General features: G+C 48.1%; 1 protein-coding gene across 1 annotated transcript; it reads left to right on the forward strand.

Moving 5' to 3' along the window:
* The first annotated feature begins 15,940 nt into the window (after positions 1–15,940).
* LOC146436839 (olfactory receptor 8J2-like) lies at positions 15,941–16,867 on the forward strand. Its single transcript, XM_085063932.1, has one exon. The coding sequence runs from the start codon at positions 15,941–15,943 to the stop codon at positions 16,865–16,867; it is 927 nt and encodes a 308-aa protein (XP_084920058.1).
* Positions 16,868–24,291: the final 7,424 nt, after the last annotated feature.

Raw genomic sequence — 24,291 nt, forward strand, 5'->3', positions numbered from 1 at the left:
GCCGCCAGAGGCTGAGAGTTTCCTGGGTTCTCCCAATCCCCTGGTCAATAACCACATCCTGGGACAGGGATCCCAGTTGCCTGGCCTCACTTCCATCCAGAATGGTGTCGTTAGCTGCGGCATCCCAGATACGGAGCAGCCAGGTCAGGATGGACTCGTTTGCCTGCCGGGTGAATTCCCTCCGTAGGTCACGCAGCTCCCCCAGGGATAGAGAGCGAGTGATGATCTCCGGCTCTGTCTCTTCTGCTTGGTGGGATGGTCCTGCCGCATCCCCATCAGTCGCTATGCGGACTGATTTGCTCTGTGATTTCTTTTTCTGGACGGGGGCAACTGCTACGGGCTTCGGCTGTTCTGATTTGCTTTGTTTCTGCTCCTCAAGAAGACAAAATATTGTTCTGATCTTCAGCATGAGGTACACGGTGCTGGTCGCAGAGAAAAAAGAAAACAGAACTGACAGGAAGATTATGCCATCCTTAGCATCCAGGGAGAACTCAATATTGTCAAGGACAGCTGTGCCTGACCTGAAATGTTGGAAGAAACCGCTCTCTCTTCCTAGCCCCAGAGGCTGGGTGCGATTGCTGAGGAGGTGCCAGACGAAGCAGCTCAGGTTAGGCCAGGCAGACAAAGTCGAGTATATATAACGAATGGTGTTCATTGCCTCACAGGTAACCATGCCATAGGCATAATAAACCAATAGAGCAATTCTCATGCCATTCCCTGGTTGCAACAGGAGCAATATGACAGGCAGATAGTATCCCATTTGAGGAAAAATATAGAGAGCGAGATACAATACCCATATAGATAAGCTGAGCATCATGGTGCTAGGATTTCTGCGTTTCCCCAGGTCGTGCCGCACGTTGGGCGCCAAAATATGTGTTGGTTTGAAAACAAACCAGTGGGAGATCACAAGTCAAGATTGAAATTAAAAAATAAGTGAAATAATACAAGGAAAAAAGCACTGACAAAGTCAGATACAACCTAACACCCTGTTAGGGTGGTAGTAGCAGTCCAACTGAAGTAGTCCAGTTGAAGTGGTGATCTTGTGAAGGTCTAGTCTCCAGCTGAAGATCCAGTGTAGCTCTCGTCCTCTGGGAACCCAGTAGACAGGGCTAGCTCAGGCAGTTCCAAGGCCAGGTTATATCCAGGTGGAACACCTGGCTCCTCCCTCCTGGGCAGAGCATCTCACAATGGGATGAGATAAGTCCATGAGTCACACGGTGGGTCCCTGATGGCCCATTGCCTGTCATGCGGGGTGGGTCATTAGCAAGTGATAATAGCTAAGGATGGCCCATTGCCTGTCATCCGGAGTGGGTGATAGCAGCTAATGGCCCACAGCTGGTGGTAATAGAATACTTAACTACATCAATATTGCAACCTAGGACACAGGTCCTTCTCCAAAGTCCCTCTCCAGCTCTCCTGGAGCCCCTTTAGCTCATGGATCATCAACTGTTTGCACTGGAAAGGATTGGCCCAGTGAGGGGATGTGAGATTCCATAGCTGGGGACACAAACACAGTGTCAGCAAGGAAGAGAGGAGACAGTTCTGCTCCCAGGGTCTCCACACACACCAGATTCCAGCAGGAGCATCCCAGCTCCCAGACACATGTCAGTCTGGGTGGGAATCATCTCATTTCAGCTTTCTAGGAATTCTGTGGAATTCATTGTAGGCTGCAGTCTGATTCCCAAGGGAGTATAGAAGATGACTCAGATGAAACCTCTAGCTTTCTAATGGTTGTAGCCAAGAGAGCAGCATTGATTCACCTCTTCTCAGAAAAAATGACATTTCTGCAATATTAAATCATCCCTCTGCTGTATGCCTGTGCTCCAGCTCACACACAGCATTCTTTATTGCATGAATCCTCTGGGAAACTGCATGGTGAAAGTCAAATACCTTTGAAGTTGTGGTACACAAGTTGTAAAACAACATTTGAACCAGCAATCAAGTTTTGTAGTGCAGGGTCCTAGGGATTCACCCTAGGAATGAGAAGGGGCAAGTTCAGTCAGTTCAAAAGACAAGATTTCAGGATTGGGGTTGCTTTAAAACAAAAGAGGAACCTGACACAGAGACAAACTATTTTACCACAGGTCTCGTTGCTGAGGCTCTTTCCTGTTACTCATTTCCTGGACAAAGTCAAGAGCAGATTAGAAGCAGAGCTCTGATACCAGCAAAGGCTCTGAAAGTTCCCTGTTTCTGAGAGCCCTGGAGAACATGATCCAGCAGGGACAAAAGGGGGCCTGGGACAGACCCCTCACTGGACACTGCCCAGGCTCACCCAGCAGGCTTCTCTCCCCTTTCCCAAGTGAGCATTCCAGGGAAGCTCTTGAAGATCCTGACCCAGGGACAGCAGCTGGTGTGTGTGAGGCAATGTGAACCCACAGTGTGTCTGCTCCAGTGAAATTCTCCAGGCTGTGAAAGGAAAGGTCAGACTCTTCTCTTTCAGTGCAATCAGTGTCCCCCTCTTTGAGGTGGGACATGCTGACTGATTTTGGTGGGGGAATTTCAGTCTGTAGGGTATTAAGGCTCTAAATATTGTGGGGAAAGGGAGAGGGGGAACACTGAAATGAGTGTCCTGCTGAAGGAATCCAGGAGCTCAGTGGCATCAACTGACACCTGAGAATCCAGGTCAGATCCACCACAAAGCCACTTGCTCTGATATCTCCACAGGCAATCTTTTCCTTCTCCAACTGTTTTCCTCCTCCAGCTCTGTGCTGATCAAAGCCAGGAAGGAGGTATCTCCCTGGCTTTTGTGCCAGGCAGTCATACCCATCTTCCACATCCTGCTAGCAATCTGTCCGGTCCCTTGCCTCTCTGTCAGAGACTGAAATAGTTCATGCCTCAAACATTGATATAAAATTTTGCTCATTATAACAAAAAGTGTATAAAGAAGCTACAATCAAGGAAACCTCCCTGAAGATACCTGACTGGGACTTTGGACTGAGTCAAACTGCTGAGATTAGATAAAGGGAAACCCTATTGTTCAATTATCTCAAGCTGAGGGAAAGGTATGCATACACAAAGGCCAAAGGCACTAGCTGTGCTGAGAATCATCCCTGGCTGAGTTTGGGGTGGGGGCAGAGCACAGCTCCCAGAAGCCTGGTTGACACAAACTGGCCCAGCTGTGGAACCCCCAACCTCACTGGCTACATCCATGGGACTTTCACATGAGAGGCAGCTGAGGGGGAGTCACAATCCATCACAGACCCCCCAGAGTGCTAGGCCTGGCACCACAGGAGTGCAGCTGATGCAAGCAGAGTCTGCTGCTAGAGACTGCCCCTCCCCTGGGAGGACATGCCTGGACATTGCCCCTAGCCTGAGCATATATTAACCCATGGCATCCTGTGCTTTTGGGGGGACCACCACCACCAAGTCATTGTGTGGGGTGTGTGCAGGAGGATAAATCACTAAAATCTATGCAATTCCTTGAAAATTAGTGAGAAATGCTTCTCAGTTTCTCCACTTACTATTTTAGAGCATAAAAATGCTTCTTTCTAGGAAAATATTAAGTAAGGGCAGTACTAAGGGAAGTGGTTTAATCTTTCAAGCTTTTTTATTATTATTTTCATTTCCTTAAATGCAATTAAATCTCACCAGAAGTCAAAACATGGAAATGATCCATCTCTTTCTGAGCTGTCCCAGCAGACTGTGAGCACTCTAAGCAGTGCCAAAGGAGTCACCCCCTTGGACATGCTGGGAGGCTTGCAGAGCAGCCAGGCGGGGGCAAGGGGATGCTCTCTTCATTGAGAGGCTTGGAATCACACTGCCAACCCAGAAATTCCTTGAAAATATAATAACACAGGTCAGAAAGCATGAACTGTTTATCAAAACAGGCCATGTGGGGAAAATTGCCATACCTGAGCTACAGAAAAGGTGATATGCAATTTGCCAGCTGTTAGCTTGCTATCCCTTTCTTATTTTCTCTTTGCACAGCAAGAAAGAGAAGTGAACAATGCAGAGGAAAAGATCTATGCAGCCATGCAGCTTTAACTAAACAGTCCCTTGTCCTGCAAAACAGGACAAATCCAAAATCCTAAACTCGACTTGAAAAACATTGAAATGTCCAGTTAAAAATAAGTCAGGTTTTAAACTGAGCTGCTGATGGGGGTATCCTCAATAATCTCAATACAAGCAGTGACCAGGTGGAGGTTCCATGTGCTAGCACCAGAAACATATCCTCAAACAGGACCCAGCTATATTTTAAAAAAAATACATCTATTTACCAGTGGGATAATTCTTTAAATATTTAAGGGAATGTCTGTGAGGTAATATCTAGATGGATTATGATCACAGCAAGGAACCCAATTATGAGGCAAAAGGGCTAATACTAATAAGTAGAGAAACACAGAAATGGGACTGTAAAAATCAATCACAGGGCAAGCTTACCAAGGAGACCAGAAATATGTGACAGTCCTGTTTTCATTTCACTTCAATTAATGCACATCAGGGGCAGGAAAAGCTTGGTGCAAGTGTCACAACACTAAACAAAACTTTAGAAAGGGTTATATAACAGGAAAAACAAACAAGTATGTCATTTGGAAGGCAAACCCAGCATGGCTTACACCAAGAAAAAGAAACGGGAAAATATCAGACAAAATCCAATGCATCTTTTTTTAAATAGCCCTTTATTCCAGTTCTTCTTAAATATGTAAAGTCTGGTTTTGCCATTATTGCTGGCTGAAGTAATCTTACTTTGTCTTTTGAAAGAAACTTCCCCAAATGAAAATGGTTGCTAATTTTTCAGAAATTTTGCAGGAGGTAACAGCCCTATCAATTGACACTACAAAAAAAAAAAAAAAAATCCATCACTTAAATTGCACTTCCCTGCTCATAAAAATGTAAAAATGCATTTTCCATGGAGTTGTTACATAAATGAGTCCACTGTGGCAAAACTTGTAAAGAAATCTAAAGGCAGAACACCACAAATGCCCAGAGGGTGGATCATTTGTCCAATATTCAGTGTCCCAAGAACTTTATCTTAGCTTTTGCTGGATTCTGTTAACTTTTCCTGGATATGTGAGCAGTTTCACTTCCTGTACAAACCTTTATCTGAAGGGTTTAAGTTTCTCCAGTAACATAATTATCAATGTGATCATTTTTTTCCTCATTATTATGATGCTGCTGTTAAGTTTCCCATGTAACTCTGAATATGTAAATCAGTCAAGGGCATGCTGAGTCTTCAGCAGTCTGTGACTGTGTGACACCCTGGTCACTCAAACCAAGGCTCTTTTGCTCTGGGTAGGGGCAAAGGAGAAAAATCCCAACCAGATATTCTAAAGAGGTAAAAATACACAAAAGTTTGCTGGCAAACTATAGAAAATTAAGAATATTGGCAAAAGAGTAAATACAACATGACATCACTTATCACAGCATAGACTTAGCCCATTAAACATAGAAAACCTTATAACCCATTTGATGTTACATTCCGTGAGAAAAGGGTTAGAAGAAAAGAAGAAAAACAAAAAGACTGGAAAGATACAGAAAGACAGACATAGCTACCAACTCCTGGGTTCCAGCAATGTAAGGCTCCAAGATGAAGGGAGGGTTAAAGCCAACCAACTCTGCTGCAGAGTAAGGGACATACTTTAAAAGGTGAGGAAATATCTCAGCAATTCCAGTGTTTTGTTACATTTTGTACATTTCTGTGTTAAGGAAACTTCCCATTCTGAGCACTCAGGAAGTAGTCTTGCAGTCACACTCCCACTACCAGAGACTTTAACTGATGGGACTGAAGCCTCTCCACAGTGGGCAATGCCAGGGAGCCTTGTGGGTGCTTTGGCTGACTCCCTACACACCCCACTCTCACACAGTCACACCAGGTCTCCTTACCTGTTCAACACCAGATTTTCCACAATATAGTTTCAAACTGTTCCATTAAGCAACTTAGTCATGCCAGAGAGACACAGAAACATCTCGAGCTGTGTGCCTCTGGGGAAGGACCCTAAACAGACAAACCCCTTGGCTTTTAAGTCCTCCATTCTTGCTGTGTCCATCCACCTAGGTGGCACCTCTGGTCTTCATGCCCTTTGCTATCCAGCTCCTGTCATGTCTCTCTGTGTATTCCTCAACACAGGTGTAGAGGACACAATACTCTCAGCAAAGGCCAGCAGCAGCAGCATTATGTCCAGAAACCTTTTATGTGGAAGAAATTCAGTGAAGTATTCAATGTTGGAACTCTACTCCAAATTTTGAACCTGGGGGGGGGTCCCTTTCCTTAGGAAGGGAAACGACTATTCCTATTGCTGCTGCTGCTGCTGCCCATCAGAGATAAAGGCCATCAAGATGTTTCTGTCCTGAAAACTTTGTGGGAGCAATCCTTGGACATATTAATTATTGGATATGTTATTCAGATTTTGATGGCAGGCTCTTGGATGTGTTTGAAAGTGCTTTACCATGGGAAAGAAAGTGTCCAGCCCTAGTATTAGAAAGCTACAGCTTTCTAACCTGGCACAGCTTTCTAACCTGGCACATTGTGGAAGCAAGCCCTGGATTGCATTCAGTAGTTGAGTACAGCTACAAATTTCATTTGTTGAAATTGAAACCAAGCACTTTTCTGTCCTGACACATTTTGTTTGAGTTATTAACTTTGGATCTGCACTTTGAGCTGCTCAGCTAGCCGTGGTACATTTCCTGGTTTTGCAAATAAACATTGCCATCTCGTGGAACTGTTGAATGGTGACAGAGGGAGACAAAAAGCCAAGAGCTTTTTCTCCTAGCACCTTTGTGTGGGAGCAGTAAACAAAGGCATTCAATTTTGGATCCTGGTTCTGCAAGACTGAAAGAACAAGATCCTGCATAAGTCTGGGAAAGAAAGGGAATGGTCTTATTGTTGGCAGTGCAGTTTGTAGGCTGAAAAAGAAGGGTTCAATCCAGCTCAACTTGCTCTTTCTTCTGGGAAATTTTTCTGTGGGACTAGATGCTGAATGTTTTTAGTTTTTAATTTTGTAACTGGTCTCTGCAAGAAAATCTACAAGTGTATGTAGGGCTGAAGATGAAAACACATAGACCTGTGTGTCGTGCAGTTTATAAGCTGTGAGAGGAAAGTGAAAAGCTCTGGATTTTTGTTCTAGGACATTTAGTATGGTAACACTTTACTAGACCTTTTAAGTTTTGAAGCTAAGCTCTGCAGCAGTACTGCAGTCCAGTAGGAAACAGCATATCTCTGTTGCATGTCTAACTAGCTTTTTCTAGCTCTCTTCCTTCTCTCCTTTTGTCTTACTCTGTGCCTCTCTTTCTTTTCCTACTTCTCTTTGCCTGGACCTTTGGGGAAAATAGCATTTCGTACATCTCAAGGTTTTTCCCAGTTGGGCTAAGTTTATGCTAGGTAAATGCTAAATTAACACTGAGTACTGCTAGGATAAGTAGTAGAATGTTGAATTCTGTGTTGTATTTCATTCTTTGCCAAAGATGGTTGATTTTTGAGCTTCTGCTTTTGCTATTCTTGCCAGTAAGCTGTAGTGTGATTTTCACCTCTTGCCTATATCTGGTGGGGATTTCTCCTTTGCTCTAAGAGAGAGCAATAGAACCCTGAGTTAAACCACTGGATCTCAGTGTCCAGGGCTTAACAGGTGGACAGTCAGATCCAGACACATCTCAGTGAGATTAAGGACCTGATCAACAATCAGTAAAGGGAAAAATTCTGTTGCTGGATTGACGTCTACAAAGGTTTTGATCAGATTCTGACTGTGCCCTAAACTAGGAACTGACTAAGGGTTAGAGATACTATTTTACTACCATGCAAATATTACTTCTAATGAAGAAACTGAGGAGGGAGTTTGACATTGCCTGCTACAGCTGTTCTTGGGCTCAGTCAGTGGTCAGGGGGGCAGTCCCTGGCTGCACCTTACCCTGACAAGTGGGGTCAGCCCTGTCCTCCCTGGATGCTCCTTTGTATCCCTGCTCCTGCCAAGGCTCCTTGCGTCATTCTAGGGGTTAAAGTGACATAAGGCAAATGCACAGTAACTGTTGCTCTAACAGAGTAAAAAGTATAGCTGGAAGCACCTTATCAAGACAAGAATTGGCTCACTGGAGCACTGTGTAGTGGCAGTCACAGTGATTTGTTCCCAGATCTTTATTTACCATTTAAAAGACAGGATGACAGCCAGCTGCAGGCTCTGTGAGAAGGCTGTGTTTGCAAAAGGCTCTGCAAGTGGTAAAAGAGTATTCTTAAATATATTAATGACCAAAACATTGTAGGAATAACATCAGCTCCTTCCATGGTGTGGAGGGTCACCTCACAAACAGAGACAGAGACACAGTATAGGTGTTTCATGCATTCTTTGCCTCTGTCTTCAACACTCACTCCACCCTTCCCAGTGAAAAACATGGATTAACACATTGGACACTTCAGAGCCCAGAAGAGGGCAAGCCCTGCTCAGCAACAACCAAAGCCTCCCTGTGCTATCAACCACATCCCATCCTGAATCCAAACCCAGCTCTGTGCCACTTACTGAGTAGAAAGGAACCCTATCCCAGTCAAATCCAGACCAGTCCAAATCCAAATCCAACACTCACACAGCTCTTGGGGAAAATCCTAATTTATTTAACACCTTCTGCTCCTCAGATCTGACCTGCCACCACATACACATTCCTCATGTTTGGTAGCCGTCTTGGGGCAGCTTCCCGGAGATGGAGGAACCTCCTGGGTCTCTTGGGGCTCGTCTCTGCCACCAAGCAAGGAGTGTTCCCAGTTGGCACAGCCGGCACAGCGTCCTGGGAGCCGTGGGGTGACAGCTGGGGGCTCCAGGATACTTGCTGCTGCACCACTTTCTCCTCCTGAGAATGCTTCACAGGATCAGGCTGCGCTGCCATTTCTCCTTCGGGGCTTTCCCAGGCCACATCAGTGCTGAGGAATGCGCCGGGGTGGTTGATGTCCTTGGCTCCAAGGGAGCTGGCAGAGCTGTCCATGGAGTAACTGCTGTACTCAGACCAGCAGGTCTCACTGAGCCTCAGGGAGGGAGGGAGGCTTTGATGGCTGAGGCTCTCTGAGGGAATGGAGGCTCCTGGAAGGTGCTGATTTTCCAAGGGCTGAAGGTTTTCATAAACAGGGAGGCTTTCAGATGGAGGGAGGATCTCAGAGGGCTGGAAGCTGTCGGAGGGTGTGGAAGGTCTTGAAAGGCCGAGGCTCTCAGAGGGATGAAGTTTCTCACAGACGGGGAGGCTCTCAGCAGGAAGAAGGCTCTCGGAATCAGAGAGGCTCTCAGAGGGAAGAAGGTTCTTGGAATCGGAGAGGCTCTTGAAGGGATGCAAGTTGTGGCAGACAGGGAAGTTCTCAGAGGGAAGAAGGTTCTCGGAGACGGCAAGGCTCTCAGAGGGAATAAGGTTCTCAGAATCCTGAAGGCTCTCAGAGGAAGGCAGGCTGTAGGCAGGAGGGAGGCTCTCGGCAGGCTGGAAGCTTTCAGAGAGAACGGAAGCTCTTGGAAGGTCAGTTCCTTCAGAGCAACACACATTCTCTGAGATAGGCAGCCTCTCAGAGGGAGAGAACCCCTTGGAAGGAGGGAGGTTCTCAGAGGGCTGGAGCTTCTCGCATGGCTGGAGGCTGTCAGAGGCAGTGGAGGCTCCCGGCAGGATGGCAGATCTCTGACAGCCTGATGTTCTCTTGTGGGTGAAGGATTTCCGATGGAAGGAAATCCTTGAAAGGGTGGGAGCTCTCCCAGGGATGCAGATCCTAGGTGTGAGCAGCCTCTTGAAGCGACAGAGGCTCCTGGAGGAGCTGCACGAGCCACAGCAGGGCAGGTGGCCTCGCTTCACCAGCTTCTCCAGTTGTGCCCACAACACCTTCCACATCCCAGAATAAAGCGGCTCACGTGTCCCATGGCATGCCCACAGCAACAGCATCATTTCCTGCAGCTGCTGGGCCACAGCCAGGCAGGGGCCACAGCTGCAGGGGCTGTCCAGGGGGCTGGCGGGAGCACGTGGCCGCTTGCCAGGGGTCACCCGAGGCCTGGAGCACCTGGGAGCCACAGGGGCTCCTCGGCTTCTCCGTGAGCCTCTGGGCAGAACCCCAGCATGCTTACAATTCTTTACGACACTTCCATGCTGCCTCCATGGCATCCAGTGGCCAACGGCCCACCAGATAGCCACAGCGGCCAGCAGCAGGAAAAGTGCAGACATGACGACACCGACGGCGCTCATGGCTCCAGGGCGTAGCATCGTGACTGCACTGGCAGCTGCGCCTGCTGGCCCCTCTTATATAGCTGAGGCACGGCTTTGTGACCTCACAGTGCCATGGGCCAGCAGAGCCCTGTGAAATCACAGCCCTGCCTCACACCAGTCGGAATTTACCCATGAGATTTTTCAGCCACAATGAAACCCACAGTGAAAAGCAGGATTATAATCAATGAAAGAAATTATTCTGAACACCAGGAGAAGATGTTCTTATTTTGAAACATGAATTATGTACAATAAGGGAATTGCATATAATATGTAACTAACTATACTTTTGCTTGTATAGCTAAATATATTGTTGCCTGAATGGTCATTGTCTGTTAGACTGCCTTGTCATTGTTTACTAGTAGCCAATCTTAATAAGCACGGTAACTGTGAAGATGTATAAGAGCAGCAGCAGAGAATAATAAAAAACTTTTACTTCTTATGGCTCTGGATTACAAGTGTGTGTCTCATTATGTGTGTCTCAAAAAAGGGACGGGTTTGTGAGAGCAGAGCAGAGAATGGACAAATCAGCTCCAGCAGGGTGACAGCTCCGTCCTTATATGTACAGAATCTAATAGAAATGTAACCCAGCAGTGAACCCAAAGCCTGTGGCAATAATTCATGGCAATAACTGCACTTTTTTCTCCTGAGGTTTCTGGCAAAGGTAGACCCAGAATGTCTTTGGGCCCAGGCAGAAGGAGAAGCAGCAAATGGAGTTGGGAGAGTTTCTGTGAGTCCCTACGAGATCATGATTTTCTCAAATACTTCCAAATATGTCTGAATAGGAAAACATGGTGACATTTTGCACATGAGGTTTTTGTGTCAAAAAAAGTAGATGATTTGATGAGAGATTGTCGGATGTTGAGGGGCATTGGAATTTTTTCTCCAACCCTGTTACTAAGCAACAAATAATTGGCTGATTAGAGCCATCAAGTCTTTTTTAAGAGACAAAAGGAGGTGGGGTAGGGGAAGGAAGCAGCCAGCCCTTTGAGACTGGCACTCGTTCTGTCAGACATCGGGAGGAAAGGGACTGCTCTTCGCTTCTGGCTGCAACCGCAGGAGATCCAACTGTGCTCTGTCTTCTCCTCCTGACTGGGTGAGCTTTGATTCAACCTCTTTCCCACTGGGAAGCGCACGTTTTCCCGGATGCGTTTCTTGCAGCAGCTGCCGGGGAGCCCGGCTGTCCCTGCCACCCACCCTGCCTCCACCGCACGAGTCCGCAGCGTCTGCTGTGACTGCAGAGTCCTTGCTGCCTCGCTGGCTAGCCGAGGAGAGCCAGCCCTTGCCCCCCTGCCGCCCTTCTCGTTGCTCCGAGCTGCCTGCCTGCTTTCTCAGCTCTCCGCCATCACCAGCTGCGTGAGGCTGGCCTGACCCTGTGCCACAGCGCCACCTGCAGCCGCTCAGCAGTCATCGCACCTGCCCTGCCCGGCCGGGAGCTCAACAGCGCCCCTGCTGCTCACGACAGTGATTACACCCCACGGGAAAGGGATCGGCAGCTCAAAAAGTCATCTGCTATTGGTTTTCTGGTTCTTTTTGTGGTTGCTATAAATGGTATTGCTTGTTTATAGATACTAGTAAAGAATTGGTATTCCTTTTCCCATACCTTTGCCTGAAAGCCCTTGATTTCAAAATTAAAATAATTCGGAGGGAAGGGAGATCACATTCTCTGTCCTAAGGGAGGGTTCCACCTCTCTTAGCAGGCACCTGTCTTTCAAACCAAGACAGAGATTTGTTGAAACCTAGAAATATGCTTATGTTAATATTTGTTAATACTTGTCAGAAGACTATGAATGGTAAGTGAGGAGCTGAATGACACAAGCTGGATAACATCCGGGCATGTAATTTGATTTCACAAGGTGTTAGAGGCTGCTGTCTCTAATGTCCACATGTCAGAAGAGCTGGATCAATATCCTTCAGTGGAAAGGGAAGGTTGTCTTGTGTTCCTAGCTTTACAGCAGCTTGAGTTTTGCCCAAGGAAGGGTGTGCTGGTTTTGCTGCTGTGTCCAGCCAGAATAGTGCTGTTTGGTAGCTCCTTGAAGAAGCAGCAGAAACCTGGATTCATGTCCCTTGGATTGCCTTGCTGTCCAAGACAAGGACTAAAGGTGAGTGCCAGAGCTCCAGGCACTGCCTTGGAAGTCAGGAGTGACTGTCATCTTATGTCCTGGTTCTGCTTAGGAAATTGCTCAGGTGTACACCTAATGGTTTTTTGATATCCTTTGACTTTCTGGGTGGAAGTAAAAGCATCCTTCGTCTCCCTGCTTTCTGTAATTCCACGATCAGTCATTACTCTGTTATGGCAGCTAATTATCCTCTGGAATGGGCAGAGCAAATGCTGCCTGAGGTGTGGTTCCACAGCAGATGTGAGCAAGATTTCTGCAGAGGTTCAAACAGCTTGTGACTTACTGAAATACTGAGGCCTGAGCAGCAGCCTTGAGCTGAAGTTGATCTCTGAGTGAACCTTCAAACCAGGTGTTGTATGTGTGTTCTCTCATTAATGAAATCCACAGGATTATTACTGCAAGGATCTCAGTATCTGCTCATTAAAAAAAAATGTGTATTGACCTTTCTGTACTGAGAAGCTGGACAAGGCCCTGAAATCAGCCCTGGGGCCTTGTTGGGAGATCCATGATCTAAGGCAACTCCCTGGGTTGCTCCCTGAGCCCTGGCCAGGCTTTGGGAGAAACCCAGAAGGAGGCTGAAGCCAGATGTTCCCACACTGGAAGTTGTGTGATCTTGTTTATTGCACACTGTCCAAGCTGGGCTCTGTCCCAGCACAGTCAGAAGCCTCTTTGCCTGCCAGTGGATTCATCTGCAGGAATTCCCAGTTCTGGCAGGGGCTCTCCAGTGCTTGGCTGTGACAAGGTGTCAGCGACTGAAATAGTTCATGCCTCAAACTTTGATATAAAGTTTTGCTCATTATAACAAAAAGTGTATAAAGAAGCTACAATCAAAAAAACCTCCCTGAAGATACCTGACTGGGACTTTGGACTGAGTCAAACTGCTGAGATTAGATAAAGGGAAACCTATTGTTCAGTCATCTCAGGCTGAGGGAAAGGTATGCATACACAAAGGCCAAAGCCACCAGCTGTGCTGAGAATCATCCCTGGCTGAGTTTGGGGTGAGGGCAGAGCACAGCTCACAGAAGCCTGGTTGACACAAACTGGCCCAGCTGTGGAACCCCCAACCTCACTGGCTACATCCACGGGACTTTCACGTGAGAGGCAGCTGAGGGGAGTCACAATCCATCACAGACCCCCAAATGCTAGGCCTGGCACCACAGGAGTGCAGGTGATGCAAGCAGAGTCTGCTGCTAGAGGCTGCCCCCTCCCGCAGGGGGACATGCCTGGACATTGCCCCTAGCCTGAGTGTATATTAACCCATGGCATCCTGTGCTTTTGGGGGGACCATCACCACCGAGAAGACCGGCTGGAGAGGATCAACGCAACATCGTTGGGATCCATGGATGGTGATATTTTCTCTTTCCCTCTTTCTGTCCCCCCCATCTCTTTTCCTACTTCTCTTTTTCTCTCTTTTCTTCCCTCTCTCTCTCATAATTTCTCTTAAATAAAACCCATACTATTGACTGGCATATGGTCTCGTTTGTACCTTAATTTGGGCAGAGGTATTTCAAAAGAACCTTAATAATTGGATCATAAAATGTTCACAACCCTGATTTGTCTGCTTGGGCTGCTCAGGGATGTGACACTGAATATCCTGCAGAAAACGATTGGCCAGGAGTCAAAGGTCAGTGAGGCATTTTGTGAGATTGTGTACAAGGAATAACGGAGGAGGGGATGAAATTGGCTATTTTACAGGGAAGCATGCTTAGAAGAGGAATGGCCTGAAGTTGAGTCAGAGGAGGCTTAGGGTGGATATTAAAAAAGGTTCTTCCCCCAGAGGGTGGCTGGGCACTGGAACAGGATCCCCAGGGCAGTGGGCACTGCACCAAGACTGGCAGAGCTCACAGGAGTGATTTGAACAATGCTCTTGGGCACATGGTGTGACTCTTGGGGATGGTCCTGTGTGGGGCTGAGAGCTGGACTCTGTGACCCTTGTCAATCCCTTCCAACTCAGCATATTCTGTGATTCTCCTGGTTTCTTGAAGCCAGTGTTCATAGAACCCTGGAATGGTTTGTTTTGGAAGAGACCTGGAAGCTCATCTTGTTCCACACCCCTGCCATGGGCAGGGACACCTCCCAGTAGACCAGGTTTCTCCAGCCTGGCCTTGAACACTTCCAGAGATGGGACAGGAGAGCTGTGGTTTGGGTACAAGGAATTTAGACTGGGTAGAAAGGTGGTTCATCATCTCTGGTGTCTGGAACTGTTGATGGATACCAGCTCCCATGGGATTGTGCCCCACCAGTGAGGTCCCCCTCAGCTCCCTAGTGTTACAAGGCCAAACATGACATTTGTGGAGCTGAAAAATCTCCAAAAGTGCACAAAAATTGGACACAACAGGTGCAGTGTTGCTCGTTCATTGCTCTGGAGAAACCCCAAAGCCCTGTGGCTACCTCAAGGTGAGATCATCTCCTCTGGGCAATTGCCTTGAAATTCAGAATCTCAGAGAAGAGATAACAACCCACTTTGGGCTTTGTCACTCTCCTGGGGCTCCAAGTGTCCCCACATCCCCAAACTATGTGGAATAACAAAGGTGTTTGCTGACAAGGGTATATTTTCAAACTCCCTTCTGGAGTTCCAGGCAAGTGCACCTAACATTCACCTCCAAGAGCATCAGGAGGAAAGCAGGGAGAGTGCAGAGATGTAGGAGAAGATCATCCTGGAGAACCATGAGCAAGGACAGCGCATGCTGAGCCACCCATCTCCTGTTGTTTTCTCTTGCTAAGAAGAAACACCTTCAATTTTCATCTCAGGTCCTATCTGGAGGCTCCTGGGCTCCAGTTCCTCATCATACTCCGGGTTTAGCACCAAATGCAGGTGATGCACAGCAGGTGTGTGGTGAGGACACCCCGTTGGAATGCTTGCTCTGGAAACTTCTCCTCACTGACCACAAAGGGCTCCTGGATGAGGACTGGAATATTTCCTGTAAGGAACACTTGTGGATCTTACCATTGCTGATATAAGGCACATCTAAAAGGTGATTTTTAAAATATTTTTCCCAAAATATTATTTTCAGGAGGAGGTTGCTCGGCTTTGTGTGTTGCACATTTTCATTTGAGGGCTGCAGGACCACGACAAAGAGCTGGGAAAATCTTTTGGAGCCAAAAGAGTGTGTCCAGGAGGGAGGGGAGGCTTCATAGTCAGGAAGTTTTGGATGCCCTTGGATCCCTGGAAGTGTTCAAGGCCAGGTTGGAGGGGGCTTGGAGCAACCTGGTCTAATGGAACATGTCCCTGCACATGGAGTGAGGGTGGAATGAGATGGTCTGCAAGATCCCTTCCAACCCAAACACTTCTGGGATTCTATAGAAAAGACAGACAAAGCAGGTGTTTGGCAGATGTCAACACAAGGTTGAATAATCAATTCTGTGCTGTCTTTTACAGGTTTTGTTGGGGTTCTCCAAGTTACAGGTTGTGCTGGATGATCTCAAAGTCCCAGAGTGAACACACACAGGGGATTAAAGGCAGCACCAAGGTAAAGCTACTCAGGGTTGTGTAACCAACAGCTTCTCCCTAACTGTGCCTTGACTTCTGCCCAGGTTTTTCTAATTGATCTGTACCTAAACTCTCACTTTAGATCCTGTGGGGTTGTCTTCAAGCAGATCCCACCGGAAAGAGGGTTTTCCTCCTGGAAGAAATGTCCATCAGTGTGTTCACAGAGAGAACACCCTTTGAAGGAATGTCAGGATGGAATTGCACCCAAGCAACAGAGTTCATTTTGGCAGGGTTCTCCGAGGACCCAGCGACTCAGGTTGCCCAATTCCTGCTGTTCCTGCTCATTTACCTTGTCACCATCCTGGGAAACCTGGGGATGATTGCCTTGATCAGAGTCAGTCCCGTGCTCCGCTCCCCCATGTATTATTTCCTGGGCAACCTGGCATTTGTGAACCTCTGCACTTCCACCCTTGTCACCCCCAGGATGTTGGTTGGGGTTTTGTTGAGGAAGGAGGGAATCACTTATGCTGGGTGCATGGCTCAGGTGTCCAGTTTTGCCTTTTTAGTGATCAGTGAGTGCTCTCTGCTGGCCACAATGGCCTATGATCGATATGTGGCCATTTGCCACCCCCTGCTCTACCCCCTTGTCATGTCCCCAGAGCGCTGCTTCCGCCTGGTGACTGGGTGCTACCTCCTGGGGCTGACCAATGGTGTGGCACAAACCATAGGCATGTCCAGCTTGTTCTTCTGTGGCTCCAGTGCCATCCATCTGTTCTTCTGTGACATTTCCCTGCTGATCTCACTCTCCACCTCTGACAACATCTACAGCCTCATCATCCTGAGGACTTCAGCATATGTGTTTGGTGTTCCCAGCCCCCTGGTGGTCCTGGTGTCCTATGTGGCCATCATCTCCACCATCCTGAGCATTAGATCAGCCCAGGGCAAGCGCAAAGCTTTCTCCACCTGTGCCTCCCACCTCATCACCGTCACCACCTTCTATGGGGCATTGATTTTCATGTACTTAATCCCCAGGTCACACACCTCCAGAACAGGAGATAAATGGGCTGCTGTGCTCTATACCATGGTGACCCCCATGCTGAACCCCTGGATCTACAGCCTGAGGAACCAGGAGGTGAAGGAGGCTTTGAGAAGACTCAGGGACATAAAATAAGCTTGGATGTTGTAACATAATGACTAAATAAAATGGAGATGCTGGTGGTATCCTGGGAGGTTTGTTAAATATCTCAGAGGGACATTTTCGGTGTCTTTTGCACTTTGACTTAGATGGTGTGCTGGTTGATTCAATATCAGCTGAGAGGAGCCTTTTCACTCCTATTTTGGTGTTTGGATGAGGTTTGGAGCAGCCTGGTCTAGTGGAAGGTGTCCTTCCTCTTGGCAGGGCAGCAGAACTGGATGAGCCTTAAGGTCCCTCCGACCCAAACCATCCCAAGATTCTGTGAAAGGTTTGGTGTTAATGTTTTGGTGCACAAACATTGCATATGTGAAAAAAAGCAAAAATCCCCCAATTTGTGTATTTTCTCACCCTGTGCCAGGTCCATGCTGAAATCCAGAGTGATGGGGCTCTCCTAGAGAGATGGAATCACTAGGGATGGAGGAGAAGCTCCTCAGTTGGATTAAATCAAGCCAGGATCAATGTAGTTTGCTGATTTATTAATGACACACATTTCACAGGCACTCAGGGTCAGTCAGCTGAATCCTTTGTCCCCAAAGCCTATTGGTAATTCCCTTGTTAATATTTAATCCAGCTGCCTTGATAAATCCCCCTGAGCTGTTCATGCTCCTGTTCCTCTCTTTTTGGCTCTGCTGACCCCCATGGCAGTGACCCCAAATGTCCTCAACTCATGTCCCCAGATGTGGAGGCAATGTCCTCAAATTGCACCAGCAGAGGTTTAGGTTGGATAGAGGGAAAAATCCTCCATGGAAAAGGCTGTCCAGCTCTGGAACAGGCTTCCCAGGGCAGTGGTGGAATCCCCATCCCTGGAGGGATTTAAAAGCTGTGTGGATGTGGTACCTGGTGACATGGATTAGTGGTGGCCTTGGCAGTGCTGGGGGAATGGTGGGACTTGGTGATCCTAGAGGATTTTCCAGCCTAAGCAATTCCCTGACTCTGTGATCAGGACCATGAACTGGGACCTCTGTGTGTAACTCCTGCTGTTCTCCCACCCTTCTGATCCTCTGTAACTGTCCTACTCATGGCATTGCTTAATTTAGGTGCAGGGAAGATTGTACACCTTTTCTTTCAATAAAATGAAATGTTGAAGGATGGCTTCAAGACCACGGTCACGGATCCTTAGAGGGCTTGTGTGAGCAAAGCCAGTGCTAGCTGAAGGAAGCCATACAGGCCAGAGCAGTAAGATAAATGCTGACAGGGCAGGAGCCCAAGGACAGAGTGCCCTTGAGCTCTGGGAAAGTACCGTGGGAAAAGTACCGTAGAAAAACTTGAGATTAAGAAAAATTAGGAGGAACCCTGAAATTGTGAGGATGGAATGCAATGGTATGCAGATTGTAACCTTTGTGCTTAACCAATGAAATAGTGAGTAGTAAGTATAAGCATTTGTAACAGTATATAAGCCATGCATACAGTGAAATAAACGGAGCTTGCTTATCACTCATATTGAGTTGTCATCTTACTTCCCTCGCTGCCGGCAATGAAAGATTATTTTAATGTTTTATTTAAAACATCAAACCTCCATAAGTATTAAGAAAACATTAAGACACTTAAACCATAAACCCCAGAGCAACTCTCCGTCTTCCAGGGCCTTACAACCATTGTTTGGTGATAAGATATTAAATAATTTTTAAAAATATTTGAAAAATATTTAATATCTGATTAATATTTTGAGAAGCCATTCAATGGCTTTGTGTCCAACTGGTCTTAACTTGACCATCACCTGACTTTTTAATACCAAGAGACCAATTTCTCTTTTTAATACCAAAAGACAAATTATATATTTCAGGAGATTAATTTAAATATTTTAAGATTAGATATATTTTTGAGAAAAAAATTAAATACAAGTTTTCTTTATATAGATAAAGAAATGTATATATTAAGACTTTCTACACATAAATCTGCATATATATATAATTACATCTATACAAAGAAGTGGGACATAAAACCTCACACTTCCATTGAACTTTCTGAAAGTAGTGGCATTTATTTACCAGTGCAAGTCTCTTCCTTATGCAGCTATTTCCAAAGTCATTAATTTCCAAGGGAAATTTCCTGTGTGCCACCACAGAGTGGGCAGTGACCAAACTCAAGGCCCAAGGATGCTCAAGGAGCTGAGAGCCATCATCTGGCATCTCCCATGGTTTCTGGTGGAATTTCCCACCACTGCTCTCTGTCCTGTCATTTGGATCATATTTTGGTTTTATTATTAAATTGGTTTTGCTTAGTTTTGGGTAATTGTGTGGTTTCCCCTCTAAAATAAATCATGAGGCACAGAGAAAGGGAGGAAGAACAAATGGTGGGAACTACAGTGAAGCTGAGCCCAGAGGCCAGCAGGAGAGGCAGGAATGCTGACCAGCAGCAAATATGGGGTAGAAGTATTTACAGCATCCCTGAATTTTTTTGGCTGGAAAAGCCCTTTAAGATCATGGAGTTCAACTGCTAAGCCAGCAGTAACCCATGTCTGGGTTCAGCCTGTAGGTGGGAATTTCATCTCAGGGGTGAGAGCTGAGAGCCTCTTGCAGAGCCTAAAGGGGCTCCAGGAGAGCTGCAGAGGGACTCTGGGCAAGGGTCTGGAGTGACAGGATGAAGGGAAATAGCTACACACTGATAGAGCATTTCGATTGGGTATGGGGAAGAAATTCAGAGCATTTCAATTGGGTATGGAGAAGAAATTTTTCCCTATTGTGAGGCTGGGGAGGCCCTGGCACAGGTTTCCCAGAGAAGCTGTGGCTGTCCCTGGATCCCTGGAAGAGTTCCAGGCCAGCTTGGACAGGGCTTGGAGCAGCCTGGGATAGTGGGAAGCATCCTTGCCCTTGGAAGTGGGTTGGAATGGGATGAGCTTGAACGTCCCTCAACACAGTCACAATCCCACCACACTGACCCTGCAGCTCTTTGTCTCCTGGATGTGGCAAACAAAGCAGCTGGAGAAGTTCACTTTGTCTTTAACAAGGAAGAAAGTTTCTCCATGGTTTCCCCTTGCTAATTAGTCTCTCATGGCTCATTAAGAAGGATGACAGAAGTTGTTTAAAAGCCCTCTGAGAAGCTTCCTTGATGATTAGGAAACTTTCCTGGCAAAGCCCAGAAGATCTTGTTAAGCTGATAATTCCTTGAAGGGAGGTTGGTCTCCCAGGATCACTTCTTGCTCTGGGAATGGAACAGCATCACTTGTGGTGGAAATAGCTGTGAGCACCTGGATGGTGGCACCTGGAGCTCAGGGCCCACTGGTGGGATGGTGGTGGGATCTGGAGCTCAGACCAGCTGGTGGGCTTTCTAAATTCTTCATTTCAACCTGACAATCTTAAACTGAAGGAGAGTGGACTTACATTGCCTGGTGGGGAGAAATTCCTCCCTGTGAAGGTGGTGAGGCACAGGTTTCCCAGAGAAGCTGTGGCTGCCCCATCCCTGGAAGTGTTGTAGGCCATGCTGGACAGGACCTGGAGCAACCTGGTCCAGTGGAAGGTGTTTCTGCCCATGGCAGAGGGTTGGAATGGGATGAGCTTTAAATTCCCTTCCCACCCAACTTTGATATCAAAAGTCTCTCTCTTGCCAAGCCCTTTGTCATTTAATTACATTTATTCCAAATCTTTTAATCCAGTCCAGATCCACCTTTCCCTGGTAGAAGCCCCCAGCCCTAAAACATCTCTTCTCGTGCCATCTGTTTCCAGAAAGGATTGACACTGTTCACCATCTATTTACTTTTCAAAAGGAATTTAATTCTTTTTGTGGGGCACAATAAAAAGAGAATTGTCAAATATATTAAAGGTAAAAAGAGAGCGTGGAAATAACATCAGCTTCTTCCAGAGTGTAGACGGTGACCTCACTAACAGGGACAGAGACACTGTACAGGTGTTAAATGCATTCTTACAGGTGTTTAGTGCATTCTTTGCCTCTGTCTTCAACACGCATCCCTCCATTCCCAGCGGCAAACACATATTGTCCCATGGGACACTGCAAAGTCCTTGAGGCAGGCAAGCCCTGATCAGCAGAAACCAAACCACCCCTGTGTGATCCACAGCATTCCCATCATGAATCCCAACCCAGCATGTGCCAGCTATTGGGAAGTCCTGAACCCTATCCCAGTCAAAACCAGAGCACTGGGAGCACCAGGAGCACTCCTTGGGAAATCCTGATTTCTGTAGAACAGAGGCATTGCAGAAGTTGTTGAGCTGCTAACAGAAACCTCTTCCTAGCCCTCAACAGCCATGTCTGGAGAGCTCCCAAGAGATAAAGAAGCTTTAACTCCCTTTGTCTCTGGAGAATCTTCTCAGGCACAGAGTAGTGGGTGTTTCCTATTGTCACTTCTGCATTGTCCAGGGAGCCATGGGGACAACACTGGTGGCACCAAGAATCCTTTCTGATGTGCCTCATGCTCCAGGGAATGCTTCACTGCAACAGGCTGAGCTCCTGTTTTGACTTCCACACTTTTTCTGACCATGGGCATCTTCAGGGATGAGCCACGTTCACAGATCCCTGAGGGAGGCAGGGCTGTGACGGCACAAAGGGGCTGAGCGCCGGCGTCAGGCAGGGCTGGGATGTCACAGGGCTCTGCTGGCCCACGGCACTGTGAGGTCACAAAGCCGTGCCTCAGCTATATAAGAGGGGCCAGCAGGCGCAGCTGCCAGTGCAGTCGCGATGCTACGCCCTGGAGCCATGAGCGCCGTCGGTGTCGTCATGTCTGCACTTTTCCTGCTGCTGGCTGCTGTGGCTATCTGGTGGGCCATTGGCCACTGGATGCCACGGAGGCAGCATGGAAGTGTCGTAAAGAATCGTAAGCATGCTGGGGTTCTGCCCAGAGGCTCACGGAGGAGCCGAGGAGCCCCTGTGGCTCCCAGGTGCTCCAGGCCTCGGGTGACCCCTGGCAAGCGGCCACGTGCTCCCACCAGCCCCCTGGACAGCCCCTGCAGCTGTGGCCCCTGCCTGGCTGTGGCCCAGCAGCTGCAGGAAATGATGCTGTTGCTGTGGGCATGCCATGGGACACGTGAGCCACTTTATTCTGGGATGTGGAAGGTGTTGTGGGCACAACTGGAGAAGCTGGTGAAGCGAGGCCACCTGCCCTGCTGTGGCTCGTGCAGCTCCTCCAGGAGCCTCCGTCACTTCAAGAGGCTGCTCACACCTAGGATCTGCATCCCTGGGAGAGCTCCCACCCTTTCCAGGATTTCCTTCCATCGGAGATCCTTCACCCACAAGAGAACATCAGGCTGTCAGAGATCTGCCATCCTGCCGGGAGCCTCCACTGCCTCTGACAGCCTCCAGCCATGCGAGAAGCTCCAGCCCTCTGAGAACCTCCCTCCTTCCAAGGGGTTCTCTCCTGCTGAGAGCCTCTCTGTCTCAGAGAACAAGCATTGCTCTGAAGGAATTGACCTTCCAAGAGCTTCCGTTCTCTGTGACAGCATCCAGCAATCTGAGAGCCTCCCTCCTTCCAAGGTGCTCTCTCCCCCTGAGAGGCTGCCTATCTCAGAGAACATGTGTTGCTCTGAAGGAATTGACCTTCCAAGAGCTTCTGTTCTCTCTGACAGCTTCCAGCAATCTGGCAGCCTACCTCCTTCCAAGGGGCTCTCTCCCCCTGAGAGGCTGCCTATCTCAGAGAACGTGTGTTGCTCTGAAGGAACTGACCTTCCAAGAGCTTCTGTTCTCTCTGAAAGCTTCCAGCCTGCCGAGAGCCTCCCTCCTGCCTACAGCCTGCCTTCCTCTGAGAGCCTCCCCATCTCCGAGAACCTTGTTCCCTCTGAGAACCTCCCTGTCATCAAGAACCTTATTCCCTCTGAGAGCCTCCCTGTGATCGAGAACCGTATTCCCCCTGAGAGCCTCCCCGTCTCCGAGAACCTTCTTCCCTCTGAGAACTTCCGTGTCTGCGACAACCTGCATCCCTTCGAGAGCCTCTCCGATTCCAAGAACCGTATTCCCTCTGAAAACCTCCCTGATTCCGAGAGCCTTCTTCCTGCTGAGAGCCTCCCCGTCTGTGAGAGCCTGCAACCCTCTGAGAGCCTCGACCTTTCAAGACCTTCCACACCCTCCGACAGCTTCCAGCCCTCTGAGATCCTCCCTCTGTCTGAAAGCCTCCCTGTTTATGAAAACCTTCAGCCCTTGGAAAATCAGCACCTTCCAGGAGTCTCCATTCCCTCAGAGAGCCTCAGTCATCAAAGCCTCCCTCCCTCCCCGAGGCTCAGTGAGACCTGCTGGCCTGAGGACAGCAGTTACTCCATGGACAGCTCTGCCAGCTCCCTTGGAGCCAAGGACATCAACCACCCCGGCGCATTCCTCAGCACTGACGTGGCCTGGAAAAGCCCAGAAGGAGAAATGGCAGCGCAGCCTGATCCTGTGAAGCATTCTCAGGAGGAGCAAGTGGTGCAGCAGCAAGTATCCTGGAGCCCCCAGCTGTCACCCCACGGCTCCCAGGATGCTGTGCCGGCTGTGCCAACTGGGAACACTCCTTGCTTGGTGGCAGAGACGAGCCCCAAGAGACCCAGGAGGTTCCTCCATCTCCGGGAAGCTGCCCCAAGACGGCCACCAAACACGAGGAATGTGTATGTGGTGGCAGGTCAGATCTGAGGAGCAGGAGGTGTTAAATAAATTAGGATTTTCCCCAAGAGCTGTGTGAGTGTTTGCACTGGTCTGGATTTGACTGGGATAGGGTTCCTTTCTACTCAGTAAGTGGCACAGAGCTGGGTTTGGATTCAGGATGGGATGTGGTGGATAGCACGGGGAGGCTTTGATTGTTGCTGAGATGGGCTTGCCCTCTTCTGGGCTCTGAAGTGTCCAATGTGTTAATCCATGTTTTTCTCTGGGAAGGGTGGAGTGAGTGTTGAAGACAGAGGCAAAGAATGCATGAAACACCTGTACTGTGTCTCCGTCCCTGTTTGTGAGGTGACCCTCCACACCCTGCAAGGAGCTGATATTATTGCTACAATATTTTGGTCATTAATATATTTAAGATAACTCTTTTATAGTGCAACACATTTGTAGCCACCTTAATCTCCAACTTTCAATATGAGCTTTCACCACATCACATTGCTCCCTATGCTTGCAATCAGCATCTCTGTATTCTTCTGCTGACCTGCATTCCACTGGGCACACAGCTTCCTTTTCCATCTTCTTTCCTAGAGAAGATGTTTGCTCAGGCAAGCCAGCCTTCTGCCTGGCCTGGATGTCTTCTGACATTTGGGAATTGCCTGCTCAATGACCTAAGGAGGTGACGTTTCAAAAGTGAGCAGCACTGTTGGACCCCAGCAGGTGCAAAAACATTTTCCCTGGGGACCTTGCTTCCCATTTCCCTGAGCAGCCTTCAGTGTGCTCTCCCCATTCCCAGAGCTGAGGTTTTGCTGGCACTTTTCCTCTTGTCAGAGGTGCCCCAGGGCCACGGCTGGACCCCAGCTGGTCACCAGCAGTCACTCTGTCACACCGCA

The sequence above is a fragment of the Lichenostomus cassidix genome, chromosome 5, assembly GCF_008360975.1.
Source record: "Lichenostomus cassidix isolate B80296 chromosome 5, HeHo_3.0, whole genome shotgun sequence".
NCBI classification, from domain to species: Eukaryota; Metazoa; Chordata; class Aves; order Passeriformes; family Meliphagidae; genus Lichenostomus; species Lichenostomus cassidix.